The 25,928-nt window shown below is 38.4% G+C and overlaps 1 protein-coding gene across 1 annotated transcript in view; it reads right to left on the bottom strand.

Annotated features, from left to right (window-relative positions):
• Positions 1 to 8,159: 8,159 nt before the first annotated feature.
• The window catches only part of gabrg3 (gamma-aminobutyric acid type A receptor subunit gamma3), a 43,239-nt gene continuing 25,470 nt past the window's right edge, over positions 8,160 to 25,928 (bottom strand). The window contains exons 4-9 of the mRNA XM_086162188.1: positions 19,683 to 19,903; positions 18,534 to 18,616; positions 13,831 to 13,968; positions 11,885 to 12,037; positions 9,600 to 9,799; positions 8,160 to 8,626 (exon numbers count right to left, since the gene is read on the bottom strand). Of these exons, the coding sequence (XP_086018314.1) occupies positions 8,348 to 8,626; positions 9,600 to 9,799; positions 11,885 to 12,037; positions 13,831 to 13,968; positions 18,534 to 18,616; positions 19,683 to 19,903 (1,074 nt within the window). The 3' untranslated portion in view covers positions 8,160 to 8,347. The remainder of the gene's footprint in view (positions 8,627 to 9,599; positions 9,800 to 11,884; positions 12,038 to 13,830; positions 13,969 to 18,533; positions 18,617 to 19,682; positions 19,904 to 25,928) is intronic.

The following is a 25,928-nucleotide window of genomic DNA, read 5'->3' as shown; positions in this document are numbered from 1 at the left end:
AAAACAATACAATGAAGGACAAAACTATAACCTGATCAGGAATGAGATTTTTAGACTTGAGGTAATATTGAGAACGAGCAACAATGTTCTAAAAGTAAGTGAAAAACTGTAATTGGTGTTTTTTAATTCCTTAACCACTAATTTAAACATATAATTTCAGTTTTCAGTTTCCTCATTCTGCTACAGCATTAATCCTCACCCTGCAGGGGCAAGAGAAGGCAATTTCCTTTGAGTTCAGGTCCAAATATTCTTATCTCCTAAAAGAAGGCCGCAGGGTTTAACGAAATATCAGTTTGCCTTTCTGGAGAAGAAAAGAAGAAAACAGAGCGAAACTATTAGCACCACTTTTACAATGAAGACCCGATAGTGCAACGTGTTCTTACCTTGAGGAGAGAAGGTTGATTAGATTTTTATGGTGAAGAATTTAATTTGGGGAAGAATTCTAGACTAAGTTTTGATTAGTTTCCTGTTTAATATAAATGACCAGTGCTTTTGTCCGCAACATCCTTTCTCTCACATAATAACTGACTTATATTTTTAGGTGCTGCCATTTGTGTAGAGCCAAGTTCTTCAGCAGGTCTCACAAGTCATTTCGCCTAAAAAATTATTATGAGAAACTCCTACCTAATACCTCTCAGATGCTGTAAAAATATTCGTTGAGATACTTTCTTGTCAGGTAAAACTCTTTGATCGCATATGAGCTCAGAAATGCATTTTAAATGTGTGCAAAAATGATGTCAAAGAAAGTCATTTACAGATTTTTTTTTATTACATAATAGTTTGCAGTAACACATATTTTTAGATATAAAAAGAGTGAAAGTCATGAAAATAGCATGGGTATCAGAAATTGAGTATAGATGCTGTACCAATGCGTCCAGTGACCTCACTCACACAAAACCACACCGTCAAATATAATCTCAACACTTGCAATGTAATGCAATAGCAACGCAACACTGACTCTGCAGATAAAAAAACAACAAAGAAAAATGGGCCATTTAAGCACAACATGTTGGACAGGAGCGACTATATGTCAATGAAAATTTGTTTCTCTACAGCTGAAATACCCTGCAGATAGCAACGGTCAGGGTAGACAACCTAAGGTTGTGTTAGAAACATTCAGAATATCGCTTAACAGCTGTGCAACAGATAAAATAATATGTTGCAATAATTCATTCAATGGTGGAAAAATAAAAAATCAAAGGGACAAACCTACTTTCTGTTTGGGGTGATGATAAACGCCCCTCAGTCAGAAACAGGAGACCCTACCGCTGCTGTGTATCTTTGCTCAGTAAAATAAATGTTTTTTTTAATAGGGTATGATGATGACATAAAATGTCACGAAATAAAAATCACACAAAGCACCTATCTATAAGATATCACATTTACATATAACAAAACGATGAATCGATAAAGGATGATTGCAAAATTTCAGATTACGTACAAAGCTATAAATACTGGGATCTGATCAGCTGACTCCATTCACAAAATACATGTGAACGCCAAGGATCAATATTTTTTAAAAATCAGCATCAGAGTATCATTCCTTTGGTATCATTTCTGAACCATTCATTGAAATGAAGACCTTATTTCACTGATTGTATTTGGAAAGAAAAGTCTGTCGCGACGGAAACATTGTGCCCTGCAGGTTTATGAAGGAAATTAGATCCGAGTACGGTACTTATTTTCTTCAACAGCTAGACATTTGACGTTTAAACATTTCATGTGTTTAAACATTTCATGTGTATTTGAAACCATTTGATGATTAAAAAAAGCAACCAATTCATTATAGTAACACTGGAATCTGAAGGTAATCTTTATGACCAAATTGTGGCACAGATAGCAGCAGATTCTCTTACCTCTCGGGTAATCATTGAAATATTGGCGAGCACATTTTTAAAAAATACGATGTAAAACATTATTGAAAGATGCCAATTTTCAATAATTTTAGCAATGAGTAGATCAATTTTCTTTGTCTATTTTCTACATAATAAATTCAAGAGGGATCGGTTGTCACTAAAATACAAGTAGAGCTCAAAAAATTAAAATCAGGTTCAGTGACAAAATCTGCACATTGCAAAATACACATTTTTTTTCTCAATGATTTCCAGACAGACTAAACATGACTGTGGAGGTTCTCAGTCATCCAGGTCAAGATAATTTCTTATCAAAGTCATGGGAACTGGACTTAAATTTCTTGACTTGAAGATGTTTCACGTCGCATCAGAGACGCTTCTTCAGTTCTAATGACCCGTGGGAAGTTTCCATAACTAGCAGGGTTTTGGGTGGATCTAGGTGATGGTGGCTTGTTATGTAAATGTAAGAGTCGATCAGCAGAAACTAGCTCGAAGGGGGTTGTTATGCTCATAGGGATGTCATTCGTTGGGACAAAAGAGCAGCTTTTGTGGGATTACCTGGTTAGGAAAGTGAAAAGGTAAAACTAAACAAAGGGGCGAAACCGTCACAAACGTACGACGCTGTACTAGGACGGGATAAATACCAAGATTTGCACACATGGACCATGCCTATCTGCACCCTCCAAACAACCACGAAAGACTCACCACCAGAACCCGGTAACTTCCACATGAGCCTCAGTTCACGTAATCCAACAGGTTTCACTCCTTTATTTAGCTTTACCTTTTCACATTCCAATCCAGGTAATCCCACAAAAGTTGCTCTTTTGTCCCAATGAATGACACCCCATTAGCATAACAACCTTCTTAGACCTAGTTTCTGCCAATCAACTCTTGCATTTACATAACAAGCCACTATAACCTCGACCCGCCAAAAACCCTGGCGGTTATATTTGGAAACTCCCCGCAGGTCATTAGAACTGAAGAAGCCTCTCGGATTAGGGGCGAATTGCCTTCAAGAGAGGAAATTCAACTCCCGTTGCCGCTACAAGAAGAATTTAACAAGAAGACAGACTAAAAAGTTTCTTCCCTAAATGTCTGACACAGGCTATGTCCCTCAGATGCCCCGTCTGCATAAATCATGCTGATACTCGGCACAGATGACATGCTGGTTCAGTCTGAAGCTGCACACATGGCCATGTTGGCCACGGATCAAATCCCTGCTTGAATCCCTCACTGTGTTTACCCTTCTGGCTCCACCATGTCTGGGAAGATGATACCGAAAATTGGACTGTCCAACAATGATGTCAGGGAAAAGAAAGGATGACCTGCTGCTGAAAGCCAAAACAAAATCACTGTAAAGGCGCAATCTCACAGTTGAAAGCTGTTACCACGTAAAAAAAACTAAATTTATGAATAAATATAAAAAAATGCAGGGTTCTTAGCTACTTCCACATAAAACCTTCTGCAAGCGTAACTACACCTGATAATTATCCTTCACTCAAACAATTGAAATATATCAACGTTTTTTAATGAAACATTGTTAAGTCACTGAAATGAAAAAAATAAATTGTCAATGTTACTCTAACAACAACCCATCCAAGGTAAGCATAACATCAGTTTTTAAGATTTTACATAACCTCAATTGAATACAGATTTACACAAAAACGTTGAAAATTTCCCGGAACGACAAGAAAATTGTCGATGGAACGACATAGACTGTCGACGTAATATTAATTTGGAGAAATTGTGACTGAAGAATCAACTTGGAGGAGGCCGGCACGGTAATAACAACTTTACATATTGTTATCATAACAATAACTTCACAATGACTGCCAATGTAACAACAACCATACTATTAAACATGTCTATTCTTTTCAGCCTCACTATACTGGATGAACTCAAAACTTTTGTTTTAACAAAACAACAGAAGGACAAACCTGGCATTTGAATTTTTTTCTTTTTTTATCTGTCCTTTTATTTGGTTAGATGACACTCAAACCTGTTTTTCAAACTTTTACTGAGGGCTCAATTTTTGATAACCTGTTGGGTAAAAAGTGTTCACATCCTAGTTATATTTGAGGAAAATTCGATGAGCGTATATCCGGTTGTTTGTCAATGTGATATTGACAATTTCAAGAACAGAATCCCAAAAATAATATCCTGCTGCGTGTCTCCCCTATTTTGAGTGAATAAATGTGGGCAATAATGCAAAATTTTTAGAATATTACAAAAATCAAACTTTTTATCTTTAATTGTGTACTCCAAAAACTGTACAACTCCAATCTGAAAATTCAAGACTTATTGTGAAGTATAGCACCATGCAGTAACTTTTTGCATCCCATTTTTCTGTCAAATGGGGAAGGGAATTGTAATACAGTAACATCTGTGTTTTAAAAAGCGCTCATCCCAAGTTACGCTAAGAAACAACAGCCAACATGTGGCAAGTTAACTTTGCGGATTTATTGAATATAATATTGGTTCCTGTTTAAATGACTGCCAAATCATCGAACTTGAAACAAAATTCCTAAGAAGTCCGGTCATTATTTCAGGTTGCTGTGGAGACACAATGAGCAGGTGGACTAACATATGTGGCGGCATCAATTTTCATTCGGTGTCAGCCCAGTGGGCAACATATTTTGCCAGCGTTGGCAGAATTTGTGTGGTTTCCTTTTGGAAATAATTAAGATCTCCTGGAAACTGCCACATTGCGAATGCATCATTAACCACTTACTAAACACTCTAAACCTCAAAATATACCACTAAATATACAGCAATTACTTCAGTTTCTACAGTGTCATCACCAGTTTTCTACACGGCGAAATACAAACATTTGTATGTATATCAAAACATAGCATATATTACATTGTAAATTCTATCATAATTTAAGCTTTTTTCATACTTACTTTTTCAAAACGTACTTGTTTTTCAAAACACAAATGCACTGGGCACAGCTGTGAACTATTTGGCACTATTTGGCCTATAAAATACAACTTTTAAGAAATAGCTTAACAAGGGAAGTAAAAGGTTTCACTAAAATGTAAAAAACAGCATCCTTCTCTGAAATGAGATCTCCACCACGCTGAGGTATTAAGAAGTACATGCACATTTCTGGTGTTCTTCTCAGCTCTGGAAGGGCTACTCTAAGGCAATTTACTGGTTACTAATACCAGACGTAAACACAGGCAAATGAAATTATGATTAAAAATGTAAAAATTAAAACAATATCAGTAAAAACCAAAATGAATCTATAATTCTGTCACAGGATGTCTTTCAACTTCCTCAGGGTTACATTTAATTGGTTACTGACTCTAATTTGCACGCAACATATAAACAGCACTGAGTGAATCTAATGAAAGGCATTAATGCACTTGAGCCTCCAGTAACAGTAACTTTCAAACGATGGTCATATTTGATTTAAGAATGCTGATCCCCAACTGTGTTAGATAAACAAGCGTGGGGCCAATGTTAGATGAACAGATAAAAGAAGATATACTCATTTGCATCCCCATGTTATCTAGAATCTAGATAAGGATTTAAGAATTTTCAAGAGCTGCGATAAGGGAAAACGTGTACCATATAAACAGAAAGGTCATATTTGACAACCTTTGTTTGCCAACCTGAGATAAGGATGTACGCAGCTCAATAAAACTTAAATAAAATAGAAAGAAGTGTTTGACAGGATTAATTTGGGCTGTTTAGTTCTCACCACAATTTGCAGTGGGAATAAGGATGTGAAACATGGATATCTTGCTTCTCATTCCACAAATTAAACCATTTCTAAAAACAAATTACAGCTTGTCTAAATCTGTTAACCTACCATATCGGATGGTTTGGCAAACTGAATGATTTGAAGACACCCTGGTTGAAAATGTGTGAAGAAGGGGAAATTCAAATTAAATAAAAAAAAAAAGGATTGAGGAAAAAAAAAAAAGTTGTCGAATGGCTGAAGTTACTCTGTTTTTATTCACCTTTGGTGAAACCGTTGTTGGAATTGTTAACACAGACTTCCTAGTTTCATCACCCAAAGCTACTGGATATACCATATTACTGTGTTTATTGATTGAAACACTTAAATATGCTTTAAAAAATTGCTTAAAACTTCAAAATATCGTCTGTTGGGTAATGGTGAACCCAGCAGTCTAACAATTGAATTTCTTGACAATGAAGAAAAAATAGCGAGATGTCAAGTTATTCACATCTAGCTTTAGTACCTACAAAGAGAAATGCTGCTTTTTCAGAACAGGAATAAATGCTACCGATTATTGGGAATTATATTTGCAGTAAGCACAGGGCAGCAGTGTCAGTTTTGAGACCGTTTCAATAAAAAAACTTTGAAATAAATATACGCAATGGCCCTCATTGTGTGTAATAACAGAAATGATAGAAATAATTTCTTATCAAATGTGCAGATATGCTAGCAGTTTCAATTCGTTCAGTTTAAATCCCAGCAAAGCAGTATATTCCTTAAATCACGTGTCAAACTCAAGGCCCGCAGGCCAAATGTGGCTCGCCACGTCATTTTATGCGGCCTGCGAGAACATCTTTAAACCTCCGATTGTCGTAAAATAAATGCCATTTCAAACAAGTGGAATTGAGAAATACAAATGATCCCTAAATGTCTTGGAAGAGAAAAGTTGATGCAGATGGAAAGCTGTTTCAAGAAAGATGGGAATGCGTATGTAACATTTTGGATTGGAATGAGTTATAAATTAAGAGTAATTTAACATTAAGGAGTTGTTACATTTATTTTACTTTACATTTAGTTACATTTATATGGTTACCGTTACATGTGGCTCTTTTGAGGGCAACCATTATGCAGATGGTGAAAATGAGTTTGACACCCCTGCCTAAAATGTACCATATTCATTGAAAGGTAAATTAAACTGTGATTCATAGCTTACAGTCTGTGCCTTATTGTCTTTTATATCTATTATCGCTATTTTTTTTTTGGGACATTTGGATGTGCACATACGCTAGGACCATCTGATTGTCAAGGAGATATGTAAAAAATGCAAACATTCATTATTCATTATTCATTATTCATTAAATGACTTCAGATCCTGAAGTACGCAGTATCTTTCCAATGAAGGCCAAATTATTTCCTGCATCTAGATTTTATTTAATTCCAACCCCGGGGAAAGAAGTAATTTATGATATTGTATAGGGTTACTAATAGTGCTGGTTAATCATGGTTGAAAGTCAATATGGAGAGATAACAACCCAATTATTTTCATTTGTTGTAGCAATACCTTGTTTAATAAATGTCGCACAAAGCTTTGGATGAGAACAGCCATGTTTAGAAGATACTATCATTCTCTCCGGAGGGAAAGCCTTCACGCAGCGGATATGAAATGGAATGTTGGGTGTAAAAAGGTTTTTGCAACTCGTATAGATTGAGTAACAGTAATGACTGTCAAAGAAAAAAAAAAAATTACATATCTAAAGAGGATGGTTTTCACACTTTTTTGTGAAAAGAAAAGGAAAAGTTTTCTTTTAAATGAAATCAAATATTCTGTGTGGCTTTTGTCTTGCGGGGCAAAGATGGTAGCAACGTAACCAATAAGCCATCATGTTGTGCTGGTTTGGGCGATCTGCTGTTTTTAGATACAAGAGTGGTTCGGTTTAAGGGTTTACAAAATTGTTTACCCGTTAATTGAGATAAACATCTATGCTTCTTGGGTGTCCCAGCCAAATGCTGTCCGGGAAGTAGAAATGTTGAGAGTTTGCAGATTTTTCCGTGACAAAACCATCGAGGAAGCAAGAATTGCGACAGTCCATCAGAAGTTTTGTTTGGTAGCGGCAGCGATGCATTTGGGAACCACAGTGGGTTTCTCTCACTGTGTTTCCACATTGCAGGATCTTCAGTTTTTTGAGAGTTCAATTCTCGAGAAGGCAAAGAAATAATAAACAAAAAATATAACCAAACATAACCGAACTCACGCCTGATAACCGAGTTGTCATTTTTACCTGTCAAAAAAAAATTTGGTAATTATTTTTGCAAGACAATGCAAATAAGAAGTTATTCTCTACAGAGCAAAATTTCTTGGAATGTAAAAACTGGTAATTAGACAAATAACATGGCTCGTCCGATTATGTGTGAACAATGAATCCAATAATTGGTGTTCAAAGGGCTAAAGGCACTATGAATGTTTTGACTGTCCTTGGAGTCTTACTCAACTAGCTTTGACTGATGGCTGAATGTTACATTCCCTACGATAAAAGTTGTCTTCTTGACCGAGATGTTCTGTGTAGCAGTGCGAACCACAATTTCTTCTTTGTCTTCTTATAAGCCATCCTGGCTTCACCCACTGTGCTTAGCATACAGTACGTTGCGCTTACGTGCCTTAAGTCAAAGGCACAGAGACTTGCCGTCCTGTTTTTGAGTCAAAATAACTGTTCAGGTTCGATGTGAAAGACTTTAGGCGCTACCTTCAGTTCTTCCGGAATTTCCTCGCTTGAACAGCATGGAACCATAGACAAGAAGGTGGAGTGCACTAAAGGTAGAGATAACCTACCCAGTACACAACATTAAAAAGCAAGAAAGAAGTTGGAAAAAATACCCGGGAGTATGCATCCAGTTCAAGCAGATCAATCTGAACGCGACCTTTTTTCCATGCGCCGTCTTTGCAGTCCTCGTAGCAGCAGAAGAAGCTCTGACAATCCTTTCCATCCAGACACTCGTAACCACAAGGGTCCTCGAAATCCTGCCAGTACATGGAGTTGTTCAGGGCGATGACTGTGTGAGGGGGCCTTAGGTCAAGGACTGAGTATTTCTGAAAAGACCAACAGACGGATACAAGACAGCTGAGGGGCTTTAAAAAACATTTCAATGTGATCTGAATGTGTAGTTTGTTTTCATCTTAAGTTACTCATCACAATTTCTATCATATATAAACTTCAGTTATGACCATATTGACATTTAACACACCATATTAGCATGGGTTAGAAATGTTAAACACAGCTTTAGCCCACATTTGATTTGGAAACTATTCACACTTTAGGGTTTAACTATATTTGTCTGACAAATCTAACACATATGTGAATGGATGAGCCCATTAAAACAATGTCGCCTGTAGAATGAGATGAGAGAGAGAGAGAGAGAGATGAGAACAACTTTATTTATCCCGAAGGAAATTGTTGTGCCAGAGTGTCAAGTAAAAAACATAACAGTAATAGATAATAGTAGAAAGGAGGAAGAATAAGAAATACAATGAAATATAAATTGTCTTAACTGTTGACTGTTAACTACAAAGTTTTGAAGATTCCCTGCGGCTGAGGGAAGAGGAATTAAAACATTCTTGGACATTCATTGGCTGATTCAAAAACTAGACTATTATAAATCAAATTCTATTAAATATCGTCACACAAATAACATAAGTGCAGCCTCTGTCTTCAATTATAGACACAAAATGAAAATCTGACTGCGGATTTTATTTTTGTAAAGGATGTAAGACATCTACACATCTGCCCCCGATTGGTGACGGACTAGAAAAAGTCAACCCCTGAAGTTAATACTGATGCAGTGTCCCAGAAAATAGAAACATATTTATCTTAAGAGCTTAAAGGCAGCAGCCGTATATATGCACAAAACCAGAAGAAAAACAGACGGAAAATATTTTCAAAAAAGGTGATGGTGAACTTAACCGTCCTCTCAATCTATATCCAAAAAAAAGCAATTTTTAATTCGGTGCCGTATGAATTACTGCGGATATAATATCCGACAGTTCTGGTGAGTGTTTAGTTTACCTGTTTTTTACTTGCCATACAACTGGGTCTCTTTGTGCTGTATGAGTAGTAATTTAACGTCGCATACTCCATAAGAGCAGCAAATACAAAGAGGAAGCAGACGGTGACGAAAAGGTCCATGGCGGTGACATAAGACACTCTGGGAAGTGAGGTTCTGGCCACTGTACTGAGAGTGGTCATCGTCAGGACTGTGGTTATACCTGTGGTGAAGAGAAAATAACACATTCTTTGTTGAAAGGTTTTGCCGATGCTCCTTTCTTTGACTTTGATTTGTGCTTAAGACACATCCGCTGGTGGATTTTTTTAATACATTTTTCAATGACAACTCCCAATAGAAAACCAGGCATGCTGGGCATATGTTGTTCTGTGGACATATTCGAAAATGTACCCAAAATACAGTCAGAACAGTAGGAGAGATAATAAATGTGAGAGTTAAAGAAAAGAAGATTACAATGAGCGCAGACAAGAGCTTGGATGTGATATTTAATGTAAGAGAGGTTCAGGTGTTCAGGTATGTGTTGTGCTTCCTTATAGCTTATGCCGAAAACTGACTAAATAATTCCATCGTCTGTAGATCTGCCTATTTTATCAAATCAGAGAGATAAAAAAAAAAAAAAAAACACACAGTCATTGTGTTAATGTATTCAAAAAAAAAAAACATAATTGTGTTTTAATGGAATTGGAATTAACCTGGCTTTAGAATATTAAATTTATATTTTTTTCCACATGTTATTGCCACCGGCTGATTTTGATGAGAACCAGGATAAGCCCCATAACCTTCTCCCAAGTCCTGGAGCTCTCTCATTTTGCAGGTTCCAGTGGCTTGATCTACCGCAGTATCTCACCATTTCTTTTAGGGATTTTAAAACTACCATTGTACCATAACAGAGTAACTGTCAATACTATGGGTATTAGTAGTATGGGATAAGGGATCACCTCCCCTCTCCAACAGTCATAACCCACTCTGTCTCTATCAAACTCTTGCCTTCTATCGCTTGGTCCTTCTTTTGCTCTTTCTCTCGGTCGTTCTTTTTACATTAAGCGGTGGTCCAAATTTGCTCTGCATCTAAAGTGTCACGAGACAACTGTGTTGTGATTTGACATCATTTAAATAAAGTCTGACTTGACAACAACGTATCTCAAGTGCACATATAAACAAGTATTTAATCGAGGACTTTAAATTTGTCATTTTTAATTGTCCGCAGTTGTTGTTGACCTGACACTGGAAAAGAGGAGAAAAAAATGTAACAATCAAAAACCCTTACATTTTCTCGCTGGTCTTTTGTATAAACCTGGGTGTCTTACGTGCTGAGAGATTTGGGAAAAAAGACAACTCTCCCACATAGAAAATAAGTATTTTGCTCCATGGGACAACTTGTCCATTACGCATACTCTTAAGTTAGTGTCGTGGGATGTGATCAAAAAGTGATGATGCAGACATTCTGTTGACAATGTCTTGATGAAATAAAATAGATTTTATTAAAAAAGTACAGGATCCTGCAGAGTTCTATAGCTCAGTCTCTAGACATCCGTCTCTGGTTGTCTGTTGCACTGTTTGGAATAAAGTGTTTTTCCAAAACAGTGGCTGCAATGAGTCTGGTTAAAAAAAAATAAAAAATACAGTAACCTACCAGAAAAAGTCATTGATCGCTATCTTCATCTTCATCCTGTGCACAAAAACCACCTAAAGTCGTCTTCTTCGGTGTCACAATTATACAGCCTCAGAATTCCTCCATGACACACTTTTTAGTCTCTTTTGTTGTCGCTCTCAATGTCACTTGTGTAAACCACACGCGTGTGTTCTGCTATGTCTATGTGCAATTTCATTGGTCTGACATGCTGAAGCTAAATATTTTGAAGCTTGTTAGCCTGTAAAAATTAATAAATTAGCCACGTCATTGTTTAGGCCGCAGTGTTCGAAACATATGAAAAATAGTAGGTGCTAATATTCCGGAAATTACAATATATATGAATGCAAAAATTTTAAATGACGGTGAATTGTTTGAGACTTTGAAAGCATGAAAAGCCGTATAAGGTTAAATCAATTACCTTGATAAAAATGTTCCACAGGACTGAAGACCAAAAGGACAAAAAGACAGCATGTATGAAAAAATACAGCACAACAAAACAGAAAAAGCAAACAGGCAAGCAGATGCCCACAAAGTGCAGATAACAAATCATTGTGAATTTTCAAAGAAGGAAAAGAAAAAAAAAAAGAAAAAAATTAAAATTTAAAAATGCAAAGCACCAATTATTACGTTAATCTGTATCAGTAGCTTTTGTACCTAAAGCAGTTCTAGCGGGAGTGGCATCTTTTTTGATCCAGAAGGACACCCAGGAGAGGACAACAGTAAGGATGCATGGGATGTAAGTCTGGATGGTGAAGTAACCCATTCTTCGGCTCAGGTCAAAGTACACGGTCATCACCACATAGTCACCTGTGCGGAGCAACAACAGAACCTGACATTCGTTTTAGGTATTTCGGGCCATTTTAACCAAGAATACTCGGAATCGAAATTCCAGGCAAATCTGGTGATTAACAGAAATGAAAAAAAGGAATTCTTCAATTTAAAAAAAAAAGTCAAATTCTTTAATGTTATAATCTTGAATTGTACAAAGACATTATAAAGCTTTTTTTTTTTTATCCTTGACAAACCCATATTTTTGGGAAATTTAGTTTAAGTTGTAAATAAAGTCCTGACATTACATTACATTACATTACATTACATTACATTACATTACATTACATTACATTTGGCAGACGCTTTTATCCAAAGCGACTTACAATAGAGGACATAGGGACTGCAAATACACTTGCAAATACACGATGCACAGGAAATATACAGAACAGTAAGCTTGGGTTATTGAGGGTTTTTTTTTTGTTTTTTTTTTTTTGCATATAACATAAGAATGGCCAATATACATGTATTTTATTACAACCAAAACATAACCAAAACAGTCTGCTTGCATCTTTTTTAAACAGCACAGGCAGCATAAGGTCCTACAAGTTCCTGACCAAATCCAAACAATTTCAAGCTTTCAAAAGTATTTAATTTACAAGCTTGGACTTTTTTTCAGGAGTAGATCAATTCAACTGAATTCAGGCCCTTGTTTCTGTGTTTGACTTCCTCCTAAAACTCATATCCTTTGCATTAGATAAGAACATCAATGAAATATTCCATGGTATAAATAAAGTACCAATTAAAACAGACTAACTAGCTTTAAGCGTAGATTTTATTACACTTTTATATAATACTTTTGATTCTATTAACTAGCTTTAAACTGCAGCAGAGAGTGAAAAACAAGTCAGCGACTGAAGCTAAATAAAAGTGGGAACGTTTCGTTGTGAATTAAATCTGTTTTGCTTTGTCGAAATCTATTTCTCGTAGCAACTGGACTTGAATCTCTTCCCTTGACGTCTCATTTCTTCAGTTTGGACTGAATAAGCCTCTCGGATGAGGAAGGAAACATCTTTATGGGAAGAGAATCAAGTCCAGTTTCTATGAGAAGATTTTGAAAAACTAACAATGATCTGGATGACTTGGAACTTCTCCTCCATCTGTTGTGGTATAAGTTTTTTTCCTTCAGATTTGAATAATAATCTGAGATAATAATCAATTTTCTGTTGCTATTTGAGGGCCATAAATAATGATTATCATTTTGTCATTCAAGTACTTATTTATTTGTTCAGTAAAGTGTCAGTAAATAAGTGGTAAACAAAATTAAAATCATGGCTAAGACAACTTTAGTTGCATTCAGACAGAAGGGGAATAACAGAGATTCGGTTTTCGACCACATCTCCCTTGTTTTGCACTACAATGTTTATCTTTTCTTCTGCAGAAATGCAATATTTTTCGATAATTGTCGATTTGCGTGATTACAATTAGAAATATCTGATCCATCAAAAAGGTAACATTGGGCACATAAATGTAACAGATTTTTGAATAGCTGACTCATGTTACACCTTCTGTTGAGACATTTAAGACACATAAAAAAAAAAGAATTTGTACCAGATACCTTGAATCGTGTACTGTAAAAGACATCCTTATGACTTCCTAATAAACTCTCCAAGAGAATAAGTAAGACAAGGAATAAGTCAAGTAATCTGCTTTCCTGTTCATCCCCGAACTTCTCAAATCAATGATTGTTTTTACCACTCTTAGAAAATAAGCTGCATAATAATGCTAAAATTGCAAATGTAAAATTTTTTGCAAAGCCTTGTGCATCTTACCCGCTGTAGTCTTTATTATATCGGTGGTATTTCTCAAGCCCATAAAGTCAAACTGATAGAGCCGCCAGGACTTCTGATCCGCGGCCTCCACTGAGTTCTTCCGCCACTTGTAAATCATTTCATCCCGTGGGTATCCGTCTGTAATTACACAGAGTGTGTGTGAGCGACACTACGTTTCACATTGTCATGATGGACACCCAGAGCAGGCTGGGAACCTCGGGCAACCCAGAGAAACATTCGTCTTCTGCTGCGGGCTGAGCTAATTACAAGACCATGTAGAGTGAAGACAAATAGGAGAAAGGTAAATTAAACAAAATCATTGGTTCAATTAAATTCCGGATAAATCTTAATGTCGGGTCTAACCTTTGTGAAGCCCCGGAGTGCTTTTACTATCGATCATATGTGGTTAATGGTGTGTTCATTTGTGTATTTCTACCTGTATTTTCCCTTAGAATGTTTCTTTTCCCTCTTCAGACACACAAATCTCAAAAGATTTTCACTCCGCCTGATAGCAATTTGCTCTAATAGCCGTTCAAATTAACAGACATATTAACAGTGAGGGAAACGTTTTCCCAAACTACTAATTGTTTCCAAACATGCTTCAAACATGAACGGGTTCCATTATTGTTTCACTCATTTTCTATTAATGATGCCATTAAAGCTCCGGCAAATTGTTGAGAAATTTGAAATGCCCAGAAAGTAACAGCTTATAGTTGAAAATAACTATCTATTAATGTCACTGGTAATGCTCGTGGAGATAGGACACACACACTCACACACACACAGACACACACACACACACACACACAGACAAAGGCAGTATTCATAAGAACCAATAATCATAGTCTTACTGAAAATACTGCATGTTAAAATAGAAAAAAGCTGCACAAATGGTAATTTTATTAAAGCAGCCAGGTGCTAAGTGCATTCAGAATATTCAGAATATTTTTTTGCTAAATGTCCAAATAGCCTTGAAAGTTCTAACATGCTGGTAAATGAGTTGCACCTCGGAATTCACATTATTTTTATTCAGCCGAGAGCGGAATAAGAGTACACTTCCTGTTCTCTCATGTGAACAACACAAAGATTGAAGAGGTACACTCCGACTCACGTTTTATTAGATTGTAAGTAAAAATTCAGATTTGCCTCTGATCGCTGATCTCTCTTTCTTGATATTTTGACAGGATAGTAAAATACACTGCTCATAGTTTTTACCCAACCAGTAACATATGTACATATTGTAGCTCCTCCCCGGAAGCACGTTCTTTCAAACAGCCTCAACCAGGTACCACACTTCACCATGATGCTGCAAGGCGGACAGGGCTTATCTCTCTCTGCTTGATCTGATCCCCCAAATCCCAAAATGTCTGAAACTCTTTCAACTCAGGGCCTCTGGTCTGAGAGTCTGTCGGCTGATGTCATGCAACCCTGACTAAAAGGCACAGATATATCTCCCTGCATTTAAAAGCTCTTTCCAACTGTGAGATGATAGTTTTCCACCGTGGGTGTTTGTCTGCCTCATCCAGAAAACACCCTATGTTAAATAAAGTGGCATGTTCAATTAGTTGTTGAAATTTGAGCTGCTTACCTAACTTTCATGTCCTCTCTCTTTTTACACTACAACAACAGGGCTGTTTTATATGGTTATCATTACCACGGCGAATCCTCCTCTCTCACTACGTCCGTTATCTTCTCTTTGGTCTTCCTCGAGACCTCCTGCCTGGCAGCTCCGATTCCAGCATCCGTCTACCAATATATTCACTATCCCCCCTTTGCTTATGACTGATCCATCTCAGTCTGGCTTCTCTGACCCTCTCTCCAAAACATCGAACATGAGCCGTCCCTTTGATAGACTCATTCCCGATCCTATCCATCCTGGTCACTCCCAAAGAGAACCTCATCATCTTCATCTCTGCAACCTCTAGTTCTGCCTCCTGTCCTCTGTCAATGTAACAGTTTCTAGTCCATGCAGCATCGCTGGTCTCACCACTGTCTTGTATGGCTTTCCTTTCATTCTGGCCGATAGTCTTTTATCACATAGTACCCCTGACACTTTTCTCCACCCATTCCAACCTACTTGGACCCGTCTCTTCACCTCTTTTCCACACACACCGTTGCTCTGGACTATTGACCCCAAATACCTGAAATCCTCCAGCTTCTTGATCTCCGCTCCGTGTAGCCTCACCGTTCCACCTGAGTTCCCTACATTTGTCTCCTTTGTCGTCTTGATCTTCCTTGTCACCAGAGTCATTCTACAAACCACCATCCTATGCTGTCTGGCTACGCTCTCACCTACAAGTACTTTGCAGTCACTGATCTCTTTCAGGTTACCTCGTCTGTACAAGATGTAGTTTACCTGCGTGCTCCTACCTCAGCTCTTATAAGTTACCCTATGTTCCTGTTTTTTCTGGAAAAAGCTGTTCTCTACAGCCATTTCCATCCTTTTTGCAAAATCGACCACCATCTGTCCCTCTGCATTCCTATCCTGAATACCAAATCTGCCCATTGCTTCTTCATCCCCTCTATTGCCTTCACCGACATGTCCATTGAGGTCAGCACCAATTACCACTCTCTCATTTCTGGGAATATTCTGCATCATCCAACTCATTCCAGAACTTCTCCTTCTCTTCAGATTCACATCCCACATGTGGGGCATAGCCACTAACAACATTGAGCATCACACCTTCAATTTCCAATTTCAGACTCATAAGTCTATCTGACTTTCTTTTCACCTCTAGGATGTTCCTAACAAACTCCTCCTTCAAGATAACTCCTACTCCATTTCTCTTCTTGTCAATACCATAATAGCACAACTTAAAGCCTGCTCCTAAGCTTCTAGCCTTACTACCTTTCCACCTGGTCTCCTGGACACACAGTATATCCACCTTCCTTCTCTGCATCATGTCGACCAACTCTCTACCTTTTCCTGTCATAGTCCCAATATTCAAAGTCCCTACTCTCAGTCCCAGGCTCTTTCCTTTCCTCCTCTCTCTGCTTCTGAACACACCTTCCTCCTCTTCTTCTTGTTCTTGTTCTTCGACCCACAGTAGCCCAATTTCCTTTAGTACCCTGAAGGTCATCAGTACCAATGGCGGTCGTTGTTAACCCGGTCTGCGACCGATCCAGTACAATATGGTTATGGTTGACTCGCATGTTTGGTTTTGGCAAAAGTTTTACGCCGGATGCCCTTCCTGACGCAACCCTCTGCATTTTTCCGGGCTTGGGACCGGCACAGGGAGACACTGCTCCGTGCCCCCCCAGGGCAGGCTTGGAGAGACACGGGCCAGTGCCGCCCTGAGGCTGCATTGGAGTAAGGACTTTGAATATTGGGACGAATAAAGGAAAAGCTAGAGAGTTGGTTGATATGATGCAGAGAAGGAAGGTGGATATACTCTGTGTCCAGGAGACAAGATGGAAAGGCAGCAAGGCTAGAAGCTTAGGAGCAGGTTTTAAGTTGCACTATCATGTGCAACAAGGCCAGGAAAAGAAATGGAGTAGGAATTACCTTGAAGGAAACCTTTGTTTGGAAAAGAGTGAAAAGAGTGTTGGATAGATTTATGGGTCTGAAACCTGGAAATTGAAGTTGTGATGCTCAATGCTGTTAGCGGCTATGAGCTGATGTGAGTTAGATGAAGTGATGCAGAACATCCCCAGAGGTGAGAGAGTGGCAATTGGTGCAGATTTCAATGGACATGTTGGTGCAGGCAAGAGGTGATGAAGAAGTGTAAGGCAGGTTCAGTATCCAGGATAGTAAAGCTGATGATGGTAGACTTTGCAAAAAGGATGGAAATGGCTGTAGTGAATCATTTTTTCCCAGAAAAGGCAGGAAAACAGGGTAACTTATAAGGCTGGAGGTAGGTGCATGCAGGTAGACTACATCTATATCGGGGGTTGAGCAATTGCTTTGGGACCGAACATTCCTGGTTTGATTCCCGGCTCCTCCCAGTGTGTCGAAGGCTACAGGGAGTGGGGATACAGAGGGTGACTATTGGAGACTGTGGGAAAGGAAAGGTGTACAAGACAGTGGGGAGGACAGCAATGCTGTGTGGTTTGAAGACAGTGGTTTTGAAGAAAAGACAGGAAGCAAAGCTGGAAGTAGCAGAGGCTCTCCTTAGGAATGATGGGGATAGATAGGATCAGGAATGAGTCTATCAGAGGGTGACCATGTTCCGATAGTACACTGAAATTCAGGTCAGAGAAGCCAGGCTGATGTGTAGAGGAAGGACAGAATAGACAGACAGAATATCTTGGAAGAAGGCTGCTGGGGTTGGAACAGCCAGGCAGGAGGTCAAGAGGAAGACAGAAGAGAAGATATATAGATGTAGTGAAAGAGGGCATGAAGTTAGTTGGTGTGAGAGAAGAGGATACAGATACAGGATCGGATTGAGGAGGTTGATTCACTGTTGTGACACCCGAGGGGAGTAGCCTGGGAAAAGAATACTTTTAAGGAACGGAAGGCAACTGACCTTAGGGTTGGAAATGGATCAGGAATTAGGAAAGTATTGTATTATTACAGATCTATGATGATATATTGCAATCTTATAAAACTGCACATGTATTTCCCTTCAAAGAAAACCCCCTGCAGGCAGGTGTTTGCAAATGATGTGACAGATTGTAACAACTGTTTCTGATGGTCAACACAAAAAACACACATTCTAAGAATTCCGATTGCATTCTTGCATATGATAATTTAGTTTACTCACAGCTGGAAAAGATGAGCGGGCAAGAGTGCTCATCCATTGGAAAGTTGTGTAGCTGCAACTGACATTCTGCATTTATTGTCAGTCTGTAGAGACAACAATAGAATTAACAGTTTGATTATTTTCTACTCTAGCTGCTGCTGAGATACATCAAACACGTGAACTGAAAAATAACCTTTTTACTGTAATTCTACAATCTAATACCTCATTAAGAATGCTGTTCAGATGGTACCATGCATGTTTGGTGAGGACCAGGTATCACAAAATGTCATCTGCTTTTGTTACAGCCGAGTTGGTGTATGATTAAAACCAAACGGCATTTCATTGTGTTTTGCTCAAGCCATCAATGGAAATTTATCCTCAAGTTCACACCTTAAGAGACAACATTAGTACCACAAGACTGAATCTTGCCTGGCTTTCATTTCTACTTTATTCACCTATAAATATTATTAATCCCCGTGAATTATCACATTTTCCTTGAGACCAGCGCTTTATAGCTCAAACACAGAATTCCAGGTAACAAATTATTAATTGTGCTGTGACGATAGGATGCAAAAACAAATAGACTGTGAAAAAAAGGCATTCTAGAGATTCTTATAAAAGAGGGAACAAATTATTTCAAAAACTGCCTCAGGGCATGACCGGGGTTGCATTAATAAATTGTCCTTAAATCGCAAACCGGCAATTCGGATGTACAGTTGGTAATGGCAGATGGTAATTGCTTCTAAAATTGGGAAATGTTTGTATTTCAAATTGTTTTTCCATTTATTCTCATAAATGTATTCTCATAGATTTATTTCTTCAAGAATAACCTCACAGTATTCTCCATTAGCAACATTTTTCAAAGCTTTATTAAAACTGTGTATTTTACCCCTATTCACATTTCATTTATATATTTATTTGGGGGAAAAAAGGTTAATAAATAGAAGGTAAAAGCAAGTTTTAATTCAAAGGTACCTTTACTGTCATATTTTGTGAAAAACCCTTTTTCATATTCAGTGAAGTAAATAGACTTTTCTTAATCTCTAGAATAAGACTTTGTGATCCCCTTCGTTGTTCAAACAGTGGCTATTATACTGATGTATAATATAACTCAATTAAAAAAAAAAAAACAAAACTCAAATTTGCCAAAAAAAGAAATAAATAAGTTACCTTAATGTATAAAGAATTTTTCCATCATTCCATATTCGGAGGAGCTGGTTTGGCATTGTAATCCAGTGAGAATCTGCGTTCTTAGAGTTCCTGAAGATGGTATCCGGTAGCCAAATTAGTCCAACCATGTTGCTGTTCAAAGTCAATATTTTGATAGTACTGTTGTACTTGAGGCGGCTGTCTGTCCACGTCTGAGCAAAGATAATATCTATTTGATATTCCTGAAAGAAAAAATGAAGAGAGGTTATACCCCGGCAGTTCACAATTTGAAATGTGTACAATAAGAGGAATTTCATTAATCAAAAGCATATGTTTATGAATACAGTACCGACGAGACAATGTATGGTTATTTACAATAGGTGCTCCAATAATGCCAGGAAAATTTTGTGTCACATCCCCTTGAATAATGGTCTTTTTCTGGTAAAATGTACTTCGTTAACCTACTGGTCTCCTCAATCTTCTTTCCATGTTGTACTTTGAATTTTGTCATCTTCTTTTCTACATCCTACATCCTTCCATCATCCCCTTCCTCAGCATATTATTGTAGCGAGTCACAAATGTTGGGGTTTATGTTGATGCTTTTTTTTCTATGTTTTTGGGTTGCTGGGAATTTTGTGGGTGTGGTTTGGGGTGCAACGAATTCTGTTATTTATTTTCATTTTTTTACCTGAAATTGAGCGGGAACAATTAGTTGTATTGCAGAGTTGTGTGGTGCGGCTGTTGCCAACAACAGCTACTGGTTATTAAATGGACATTTTACCGTCACCCGGGTGTTTACCTGACTTAAACGCTACATTATTGTCTAAAAGTTTTATAATAAATGTGTAAGAAGGATTTGTTCTAGCATCCATAAAGTGGATGTGATATAACCTGTTACAAGGCAGAGCTGTAAATGGGGCTGAGGCAATGTTAGATTATCTTGAATGGAAATAAATAACATCCAAAGATTTTTTTTGTGGATGAAATGAGAAAAGTAGTATATTTCCTACGGGTGTCGCTAGAAGATAACTCACCTCAGAGAGAGACAAAAAAAGAATGGTCATGCTTTGCAAGAGCAACACTAGCTGGAGCATTTGGGAAAGGGGTTGTAAGATGAAGCACTCAGAATCGTTTTCAAGCAATTTTGCAATCCACAAGGCCATCTTGTTGTTGAAGTGATATTTCTGCTTCCTCAATCAGCCCTTGTTCTTGCTTGTACAGTCTGTACCTGCCTTTTATCAACCACCTGCTGATGCTCTCAGTTTTCAGTTTCCTGTTGTTTTGGTCAAAAATCACCTTGAGCCTGTCACCTCCCTTCCCTCTTCTGACTGTTTGACCATCATTTGGGCCACGGGTGACTATACACTTTGAAATTGTCTGAATCTCTTCGACTGCTGACCTTCTTTTTCCTCTCCGTGGCACGTTCCCCCAGACGTTGTTTATAATGGAGATCACCATTTCATTTCTCAAGGCTTAGAAAACTTTTGTGGAACCCTTGTGGTCCTCATCTCTCTGTGGTCACATGACGAAACTGAGAGGGCCGATCGAATCTGTTAAGTTGTATCGTCCAGTTCATCATCCCGTTGCTCACTCTCAATGTGTCGACTATGCAAATAACGCTCTTCTGTCCTCCCACAAGCGTGTTTCCTTTAAGTAGCTCTCTAGGATATCAACTGCCTCTTCCTCCAGCAGTGGAAGAAGGAACTGATAAATTATCGTACCACCTCCGCATGTGTTGTAAGGTATAGAGAGAGAGAGAGACACGTAAAAAACGAAATAAAAATCACTCACTGGTACAGGGGCTTTCAATAACTCTCTGAATCAGAAAGTCTGTTTATTCTAAAAAAATTCTCTGCACACGTGTTGCACAAAACAAAATTCAACTTCGTCATTGGACCTTGTAATAATTAAAGACCTTCATAACCCTTCCAATTTCAGGCTTAAATTGCCCATTATTTTTATAATTTTTATTTAGAGCCACTCTGTCTATGTTTAATTCTAAAATATATGAAATATGACAACTCATCAACTACTACAAATAATGAAAAACAGGCTACTAATCAAGTCTAAGCCCTTTGTGTAAATACAATTCGGATCAGGATGGCAAAGACTTCAGGCTTACAGAAGAATTACAGAGATACAAATACAAAAAAAAAAAAAAAAAAGATATAAAAAAAATCTTCTTAACTTCCATGTCGGTGTAGATGACGAGATAACAATAACCAATTTGATGGCTTATAGTTGCCGCAGTGACCAAGAAACCAATATAGAATTATGTCTTTCTTAGTTAGTTCACCGAATGTTCTGCAGCGTTGAGACATGCAGCTATATCAGCCTTAAAATGAGTCACACTGAGTAACATGCTAATCTAAAAAGCCATCAGTTTGAAAATTGGTAAAAATGAGGCTGTTAATCTTTTTATATCAATAGCGGTGATTTGTAAAGTTCAGATCCAAAAGGAAATGAGAGTGGAGGAAGCAATGGGGATCTCATTTCAGTTCCACAAGTCGAGAGAGTGTCAGTTTAGAAAAGACTGTAATGGGTGGCAGGTTGGGTTTTTACTTTCAAAAATATATTCATGACATTTCTACTTAGACATCAACTATTTAGGACCAGGGACAAAAGGTTTTGATCAGAAATGTGAATATATCAGTACTGACCTTCACATCACAAGCACCAATTAACTGCGCATAACTTATAGGCAACCATGACATCATCCATTGGCTTCCCCGAATCTGTTGCACAGCCATGAAGGATCTCAAACGATGTACTTTAAAAAATATCTTCCCTTTAGAATTAGAAACAACTTGAAGCGAGGGGCAAAGGCACTACTCTTATTTTGGACATTATTAAGTCATTATTTAAAAAAACAAGTATAATCGCACTTATATTTCGACAGAATTCAACATCATTTTTACAACTGGGCAGTGCACTGCAACACTGCCTGAGGCCTAACACACTTGAGCGGCAGTCTGTCCAATTGTCTTATGCAAAAGACTTTCCTTGATGTCTATCAAAAGCTGATTGAGGAAACCTATAAGAATTGTATTTTCGAAAAAAATTATCATAGTGATCAGAGAATATAACTACACTTTGACCAGGCTATATCATGATGCAGTAATGAATGTGCCAGACAATGGATCTATGGTACTCTTCTCCATATTGTGATGGTGTTTTATTCAGTCTTTATCTTAGACAGCATATGGCAAATATCACTATATTACAGAGTTTGGAATTTACAAAAGGGAGAGTAGGCTTGCAGCCTGTTCAATGCTGAACATAATTCCTGAGGCTACTCATCATTCATTTATCTGTGTGAATCTCACAATCACTGCGTGAACATTATTGTTAGACAAACTGTCTCCGGTGCTTACTGATATATTTAACACCTCGCTGGGGACATGTCATGTACAAGCCTGGTTCAAGGCCACCACCATTATCCCTGTCCCCCCCAAAAAAACAAGGACTACAGAACTAAGTGACTACAGACCTGTTGCCCTGACCTTGTGTTGTCCCAACTCAAATCCATCATAGATCCCCTCCTGGACTCTCTGAAATTGGCCTACAGAGCCACCAGGTCTGTAGACGACGCAGTAAACTTGGCCCTTTGCTACATCCTACAGCACGTGGATACAGCAGGAACCTACACTAGGATCCTAGTAGTAGATTTAACCTTTGCCTTTCAAACAATTATCCCAGCACCTTTACAGGACAAGCTCTCCCAGCTGAAAGTGCCAGACTCCACCTGCAGGTGCCAGGAGGCAGCAAGTGAAGCTGGGGAAACACGTCTCCGACTCCGGGACCATCGGCACCGAATCCCCCCCAAAGGCTGTTCCCTTTCTGATCTTCTCCATCTACACCAACAGCTGCACCTCCAGTCACCTTTCAGCGAAGCTCCTGAAGTTCGTGGATGACGCCACCCTCATTGGACTCATCTCAGGTGGGGATGAGTCTGCCCACAGATGGGAGCCTTATCACCTAGCAACCTGGAGCGGTCATAACAACTTGGAGCTAAATGCTCTAAAGACTGTGGAGATGGTGGTGGACTTGAGGAACCCAACGTCCCCCATCATCCTGAGGGACTCAGTGGACGCTGTGGAATCCTGCCACGTCTTGGCAACAATAATCTCCCAGGACCTCATTTGGGAGCCGAACATCAGCTCCCACATGAGAGGATGTTCTTCCTGAGGCAGTTAAAGAAGTTTAACTTACCAAAGACAGTGATGGTGCGCTTCTCCACCTACATCATCGAAGCCGTCCTCCCCTCCGCCATCACCATCTGGTACGCCGCCGCCACCGCCACCGCAAGAAACAAGGGTAGACTGCAGTGTATCATCCGCTCTGCCAAGAGGTTGATTGTTGTAATCTACCTTCTCTACAGACCTCCAGGGCCCAGAGGCACGCAGGTAAGATCCTGGGCGACCCTTCCCACCCAGGATGAAGACCTCTTCCAACCACTCCCCTCTGGCAAGAGGTTGCAGTCCATCAGGACCAAAATTTACCACCACAAAAACAATTTCTATAATGTCACTGACACTGTACCAACCCCCTAATCCACCACCTTGCAATGCTTGGCACAACTTGCCATTTTGCACAACCAACCACGATTGCCCTGATCTCAGTTTTATCTTTCACTTATTCAATGCCTGTTACATATTTTCTGTTTCGTGCCATCAAGCAAAATGAATTCCTTGTAGTAGCAAAATTACTTGGTGAATAAAGCAATTCTGATTCTGAAATGTGTAAAGCAAACCTCTCCACCATTAATATTAGACTTCAAACATTTTAGGTGTTAGTATTTTTTTATCAAACAAAATACAAATATTGTATACTCTGATGTGAAAGTACAATAATCTTCTGGTTCTCTATGAACCTGGTGAGGAGGAAAGCTCGTCCTCCTCTTTATCATCACTATCAATTAATCTTCAATGGTTGCTATTTTTACACCATATCTGCTTCACAATTGACTGGACACCCAAGTCTTCTTCAGAAAGACTTATTGCACTTTTCATCCTCATTGTTCCTGTCTTTGTGTAATGAGAAGCGTACCGGTCAAGACTGAAAAAATGTTTGTCACACCATTACCAAAAGTTATTCACAGTCACCTCTGCATTTAGCTCGTGATATTGGTGCAGAAATGTGATTTAAAATGTATTTCAGTCGTCACAATGGCCGCATTACATATAAAATAGAGAGGAGGATGAATTTCCCTTACAGCTTTCTGGAGTTCCAGTCCAGCTGTCATGGTAGTCAATGAAGCTAAATAAATAAAAGCTAAATACTCAATTCTAAATAATAGACTACAAATAAAGGCTTTTTGCTGAGTAAAGCAGCGAGATTAATTCCACATAAATACGAAGAATGCATTTTCCACCTCACACGCCCAACCTAGTTGTGACCCAGTTCCGACAGGGTTTTTTTTCTGTATAGAGTTTTTCATGTTCTCCCCATGTCTGCTTGGGTTTCCTCCCGGTATTCCGTTCCTCCCCCACATCCTCAAAACACTCAGAAGTTTCACTGAAAACCCTAAATTGCCAAAATTTGTGAATAACAGAATAATGATGTCTCTTTATTTGGCCCTGGCCTCGGCTCCAGCCCATTTGCTGCTCCCAAATGCAGGACCGCTAACCAGTACTGTACCAGTATTTATAATGCATACAATATAAAAATTATTAGGAAGATCATGTTCCAGTTCATAACAAACAGAAAAAGGCCATGTGGGTTGGTGACAATTAATGAAAACATTCAGATTAATTTATAAATTGTTTCAAATTGCTGTGTAAGGCAGGGCAAACTCTATGGGCATGATAGACAAATGGCAAGCAGACAAAGTCAGAAATCTCCATAGCAACAGCAGTTTGATCCGCTTTTGTAACAATGCAGTTATAGATGTATAGCACCATGAAACTAATGATGAATGACCTTCCCCGAGCCACCCAAGACTTTTATACAGAGGCCAGTCTGTAGTCAAGAGTTCAAATTAGCTAATAGTCTGTAATTTTTAAAAGCTTAGGGTATTAATAAATAAACTGATTATGAGTGGAAGGGGTTGTCAGAAGTATGCAGCTAAGGCAAATCGTATCTAAAACAACTACTTATGGTTAACTGAGATGCTTCGACTGCAACACCAAATTTCCAAGGTTGTAATATCCTTAGTGATTTTCTCTTTCTAGGGAAATTTAATCATATAAGAAAGTATCAATCTTTCTTGCTTTGCTGAATGCTGTTTCTTAGCCACATAGCACTAATCATAATTTCACAATCATG

Source organism: Fistularia commersonii, chromosome 16, assembly GCF_037954325.1.
Source record: "Fistularia commersonii isolate RoL2024-O1a breed Wild chromosome 16, RoL_Fcom_v1.0, whole genome shotgun sequence".
NCBI classification, from domain to species: Eukaryota; Metazoa; Chordata; class Actinopteri; order Syngnathiformes; family Fistulariidae; genus Fistularia; species Fistularia commersonii.
The sequence above is the reverse complement of the archived record's forward strand: the minus strand, read 5'-3'. Positions and strand labels throughout refer to the sequence as shown.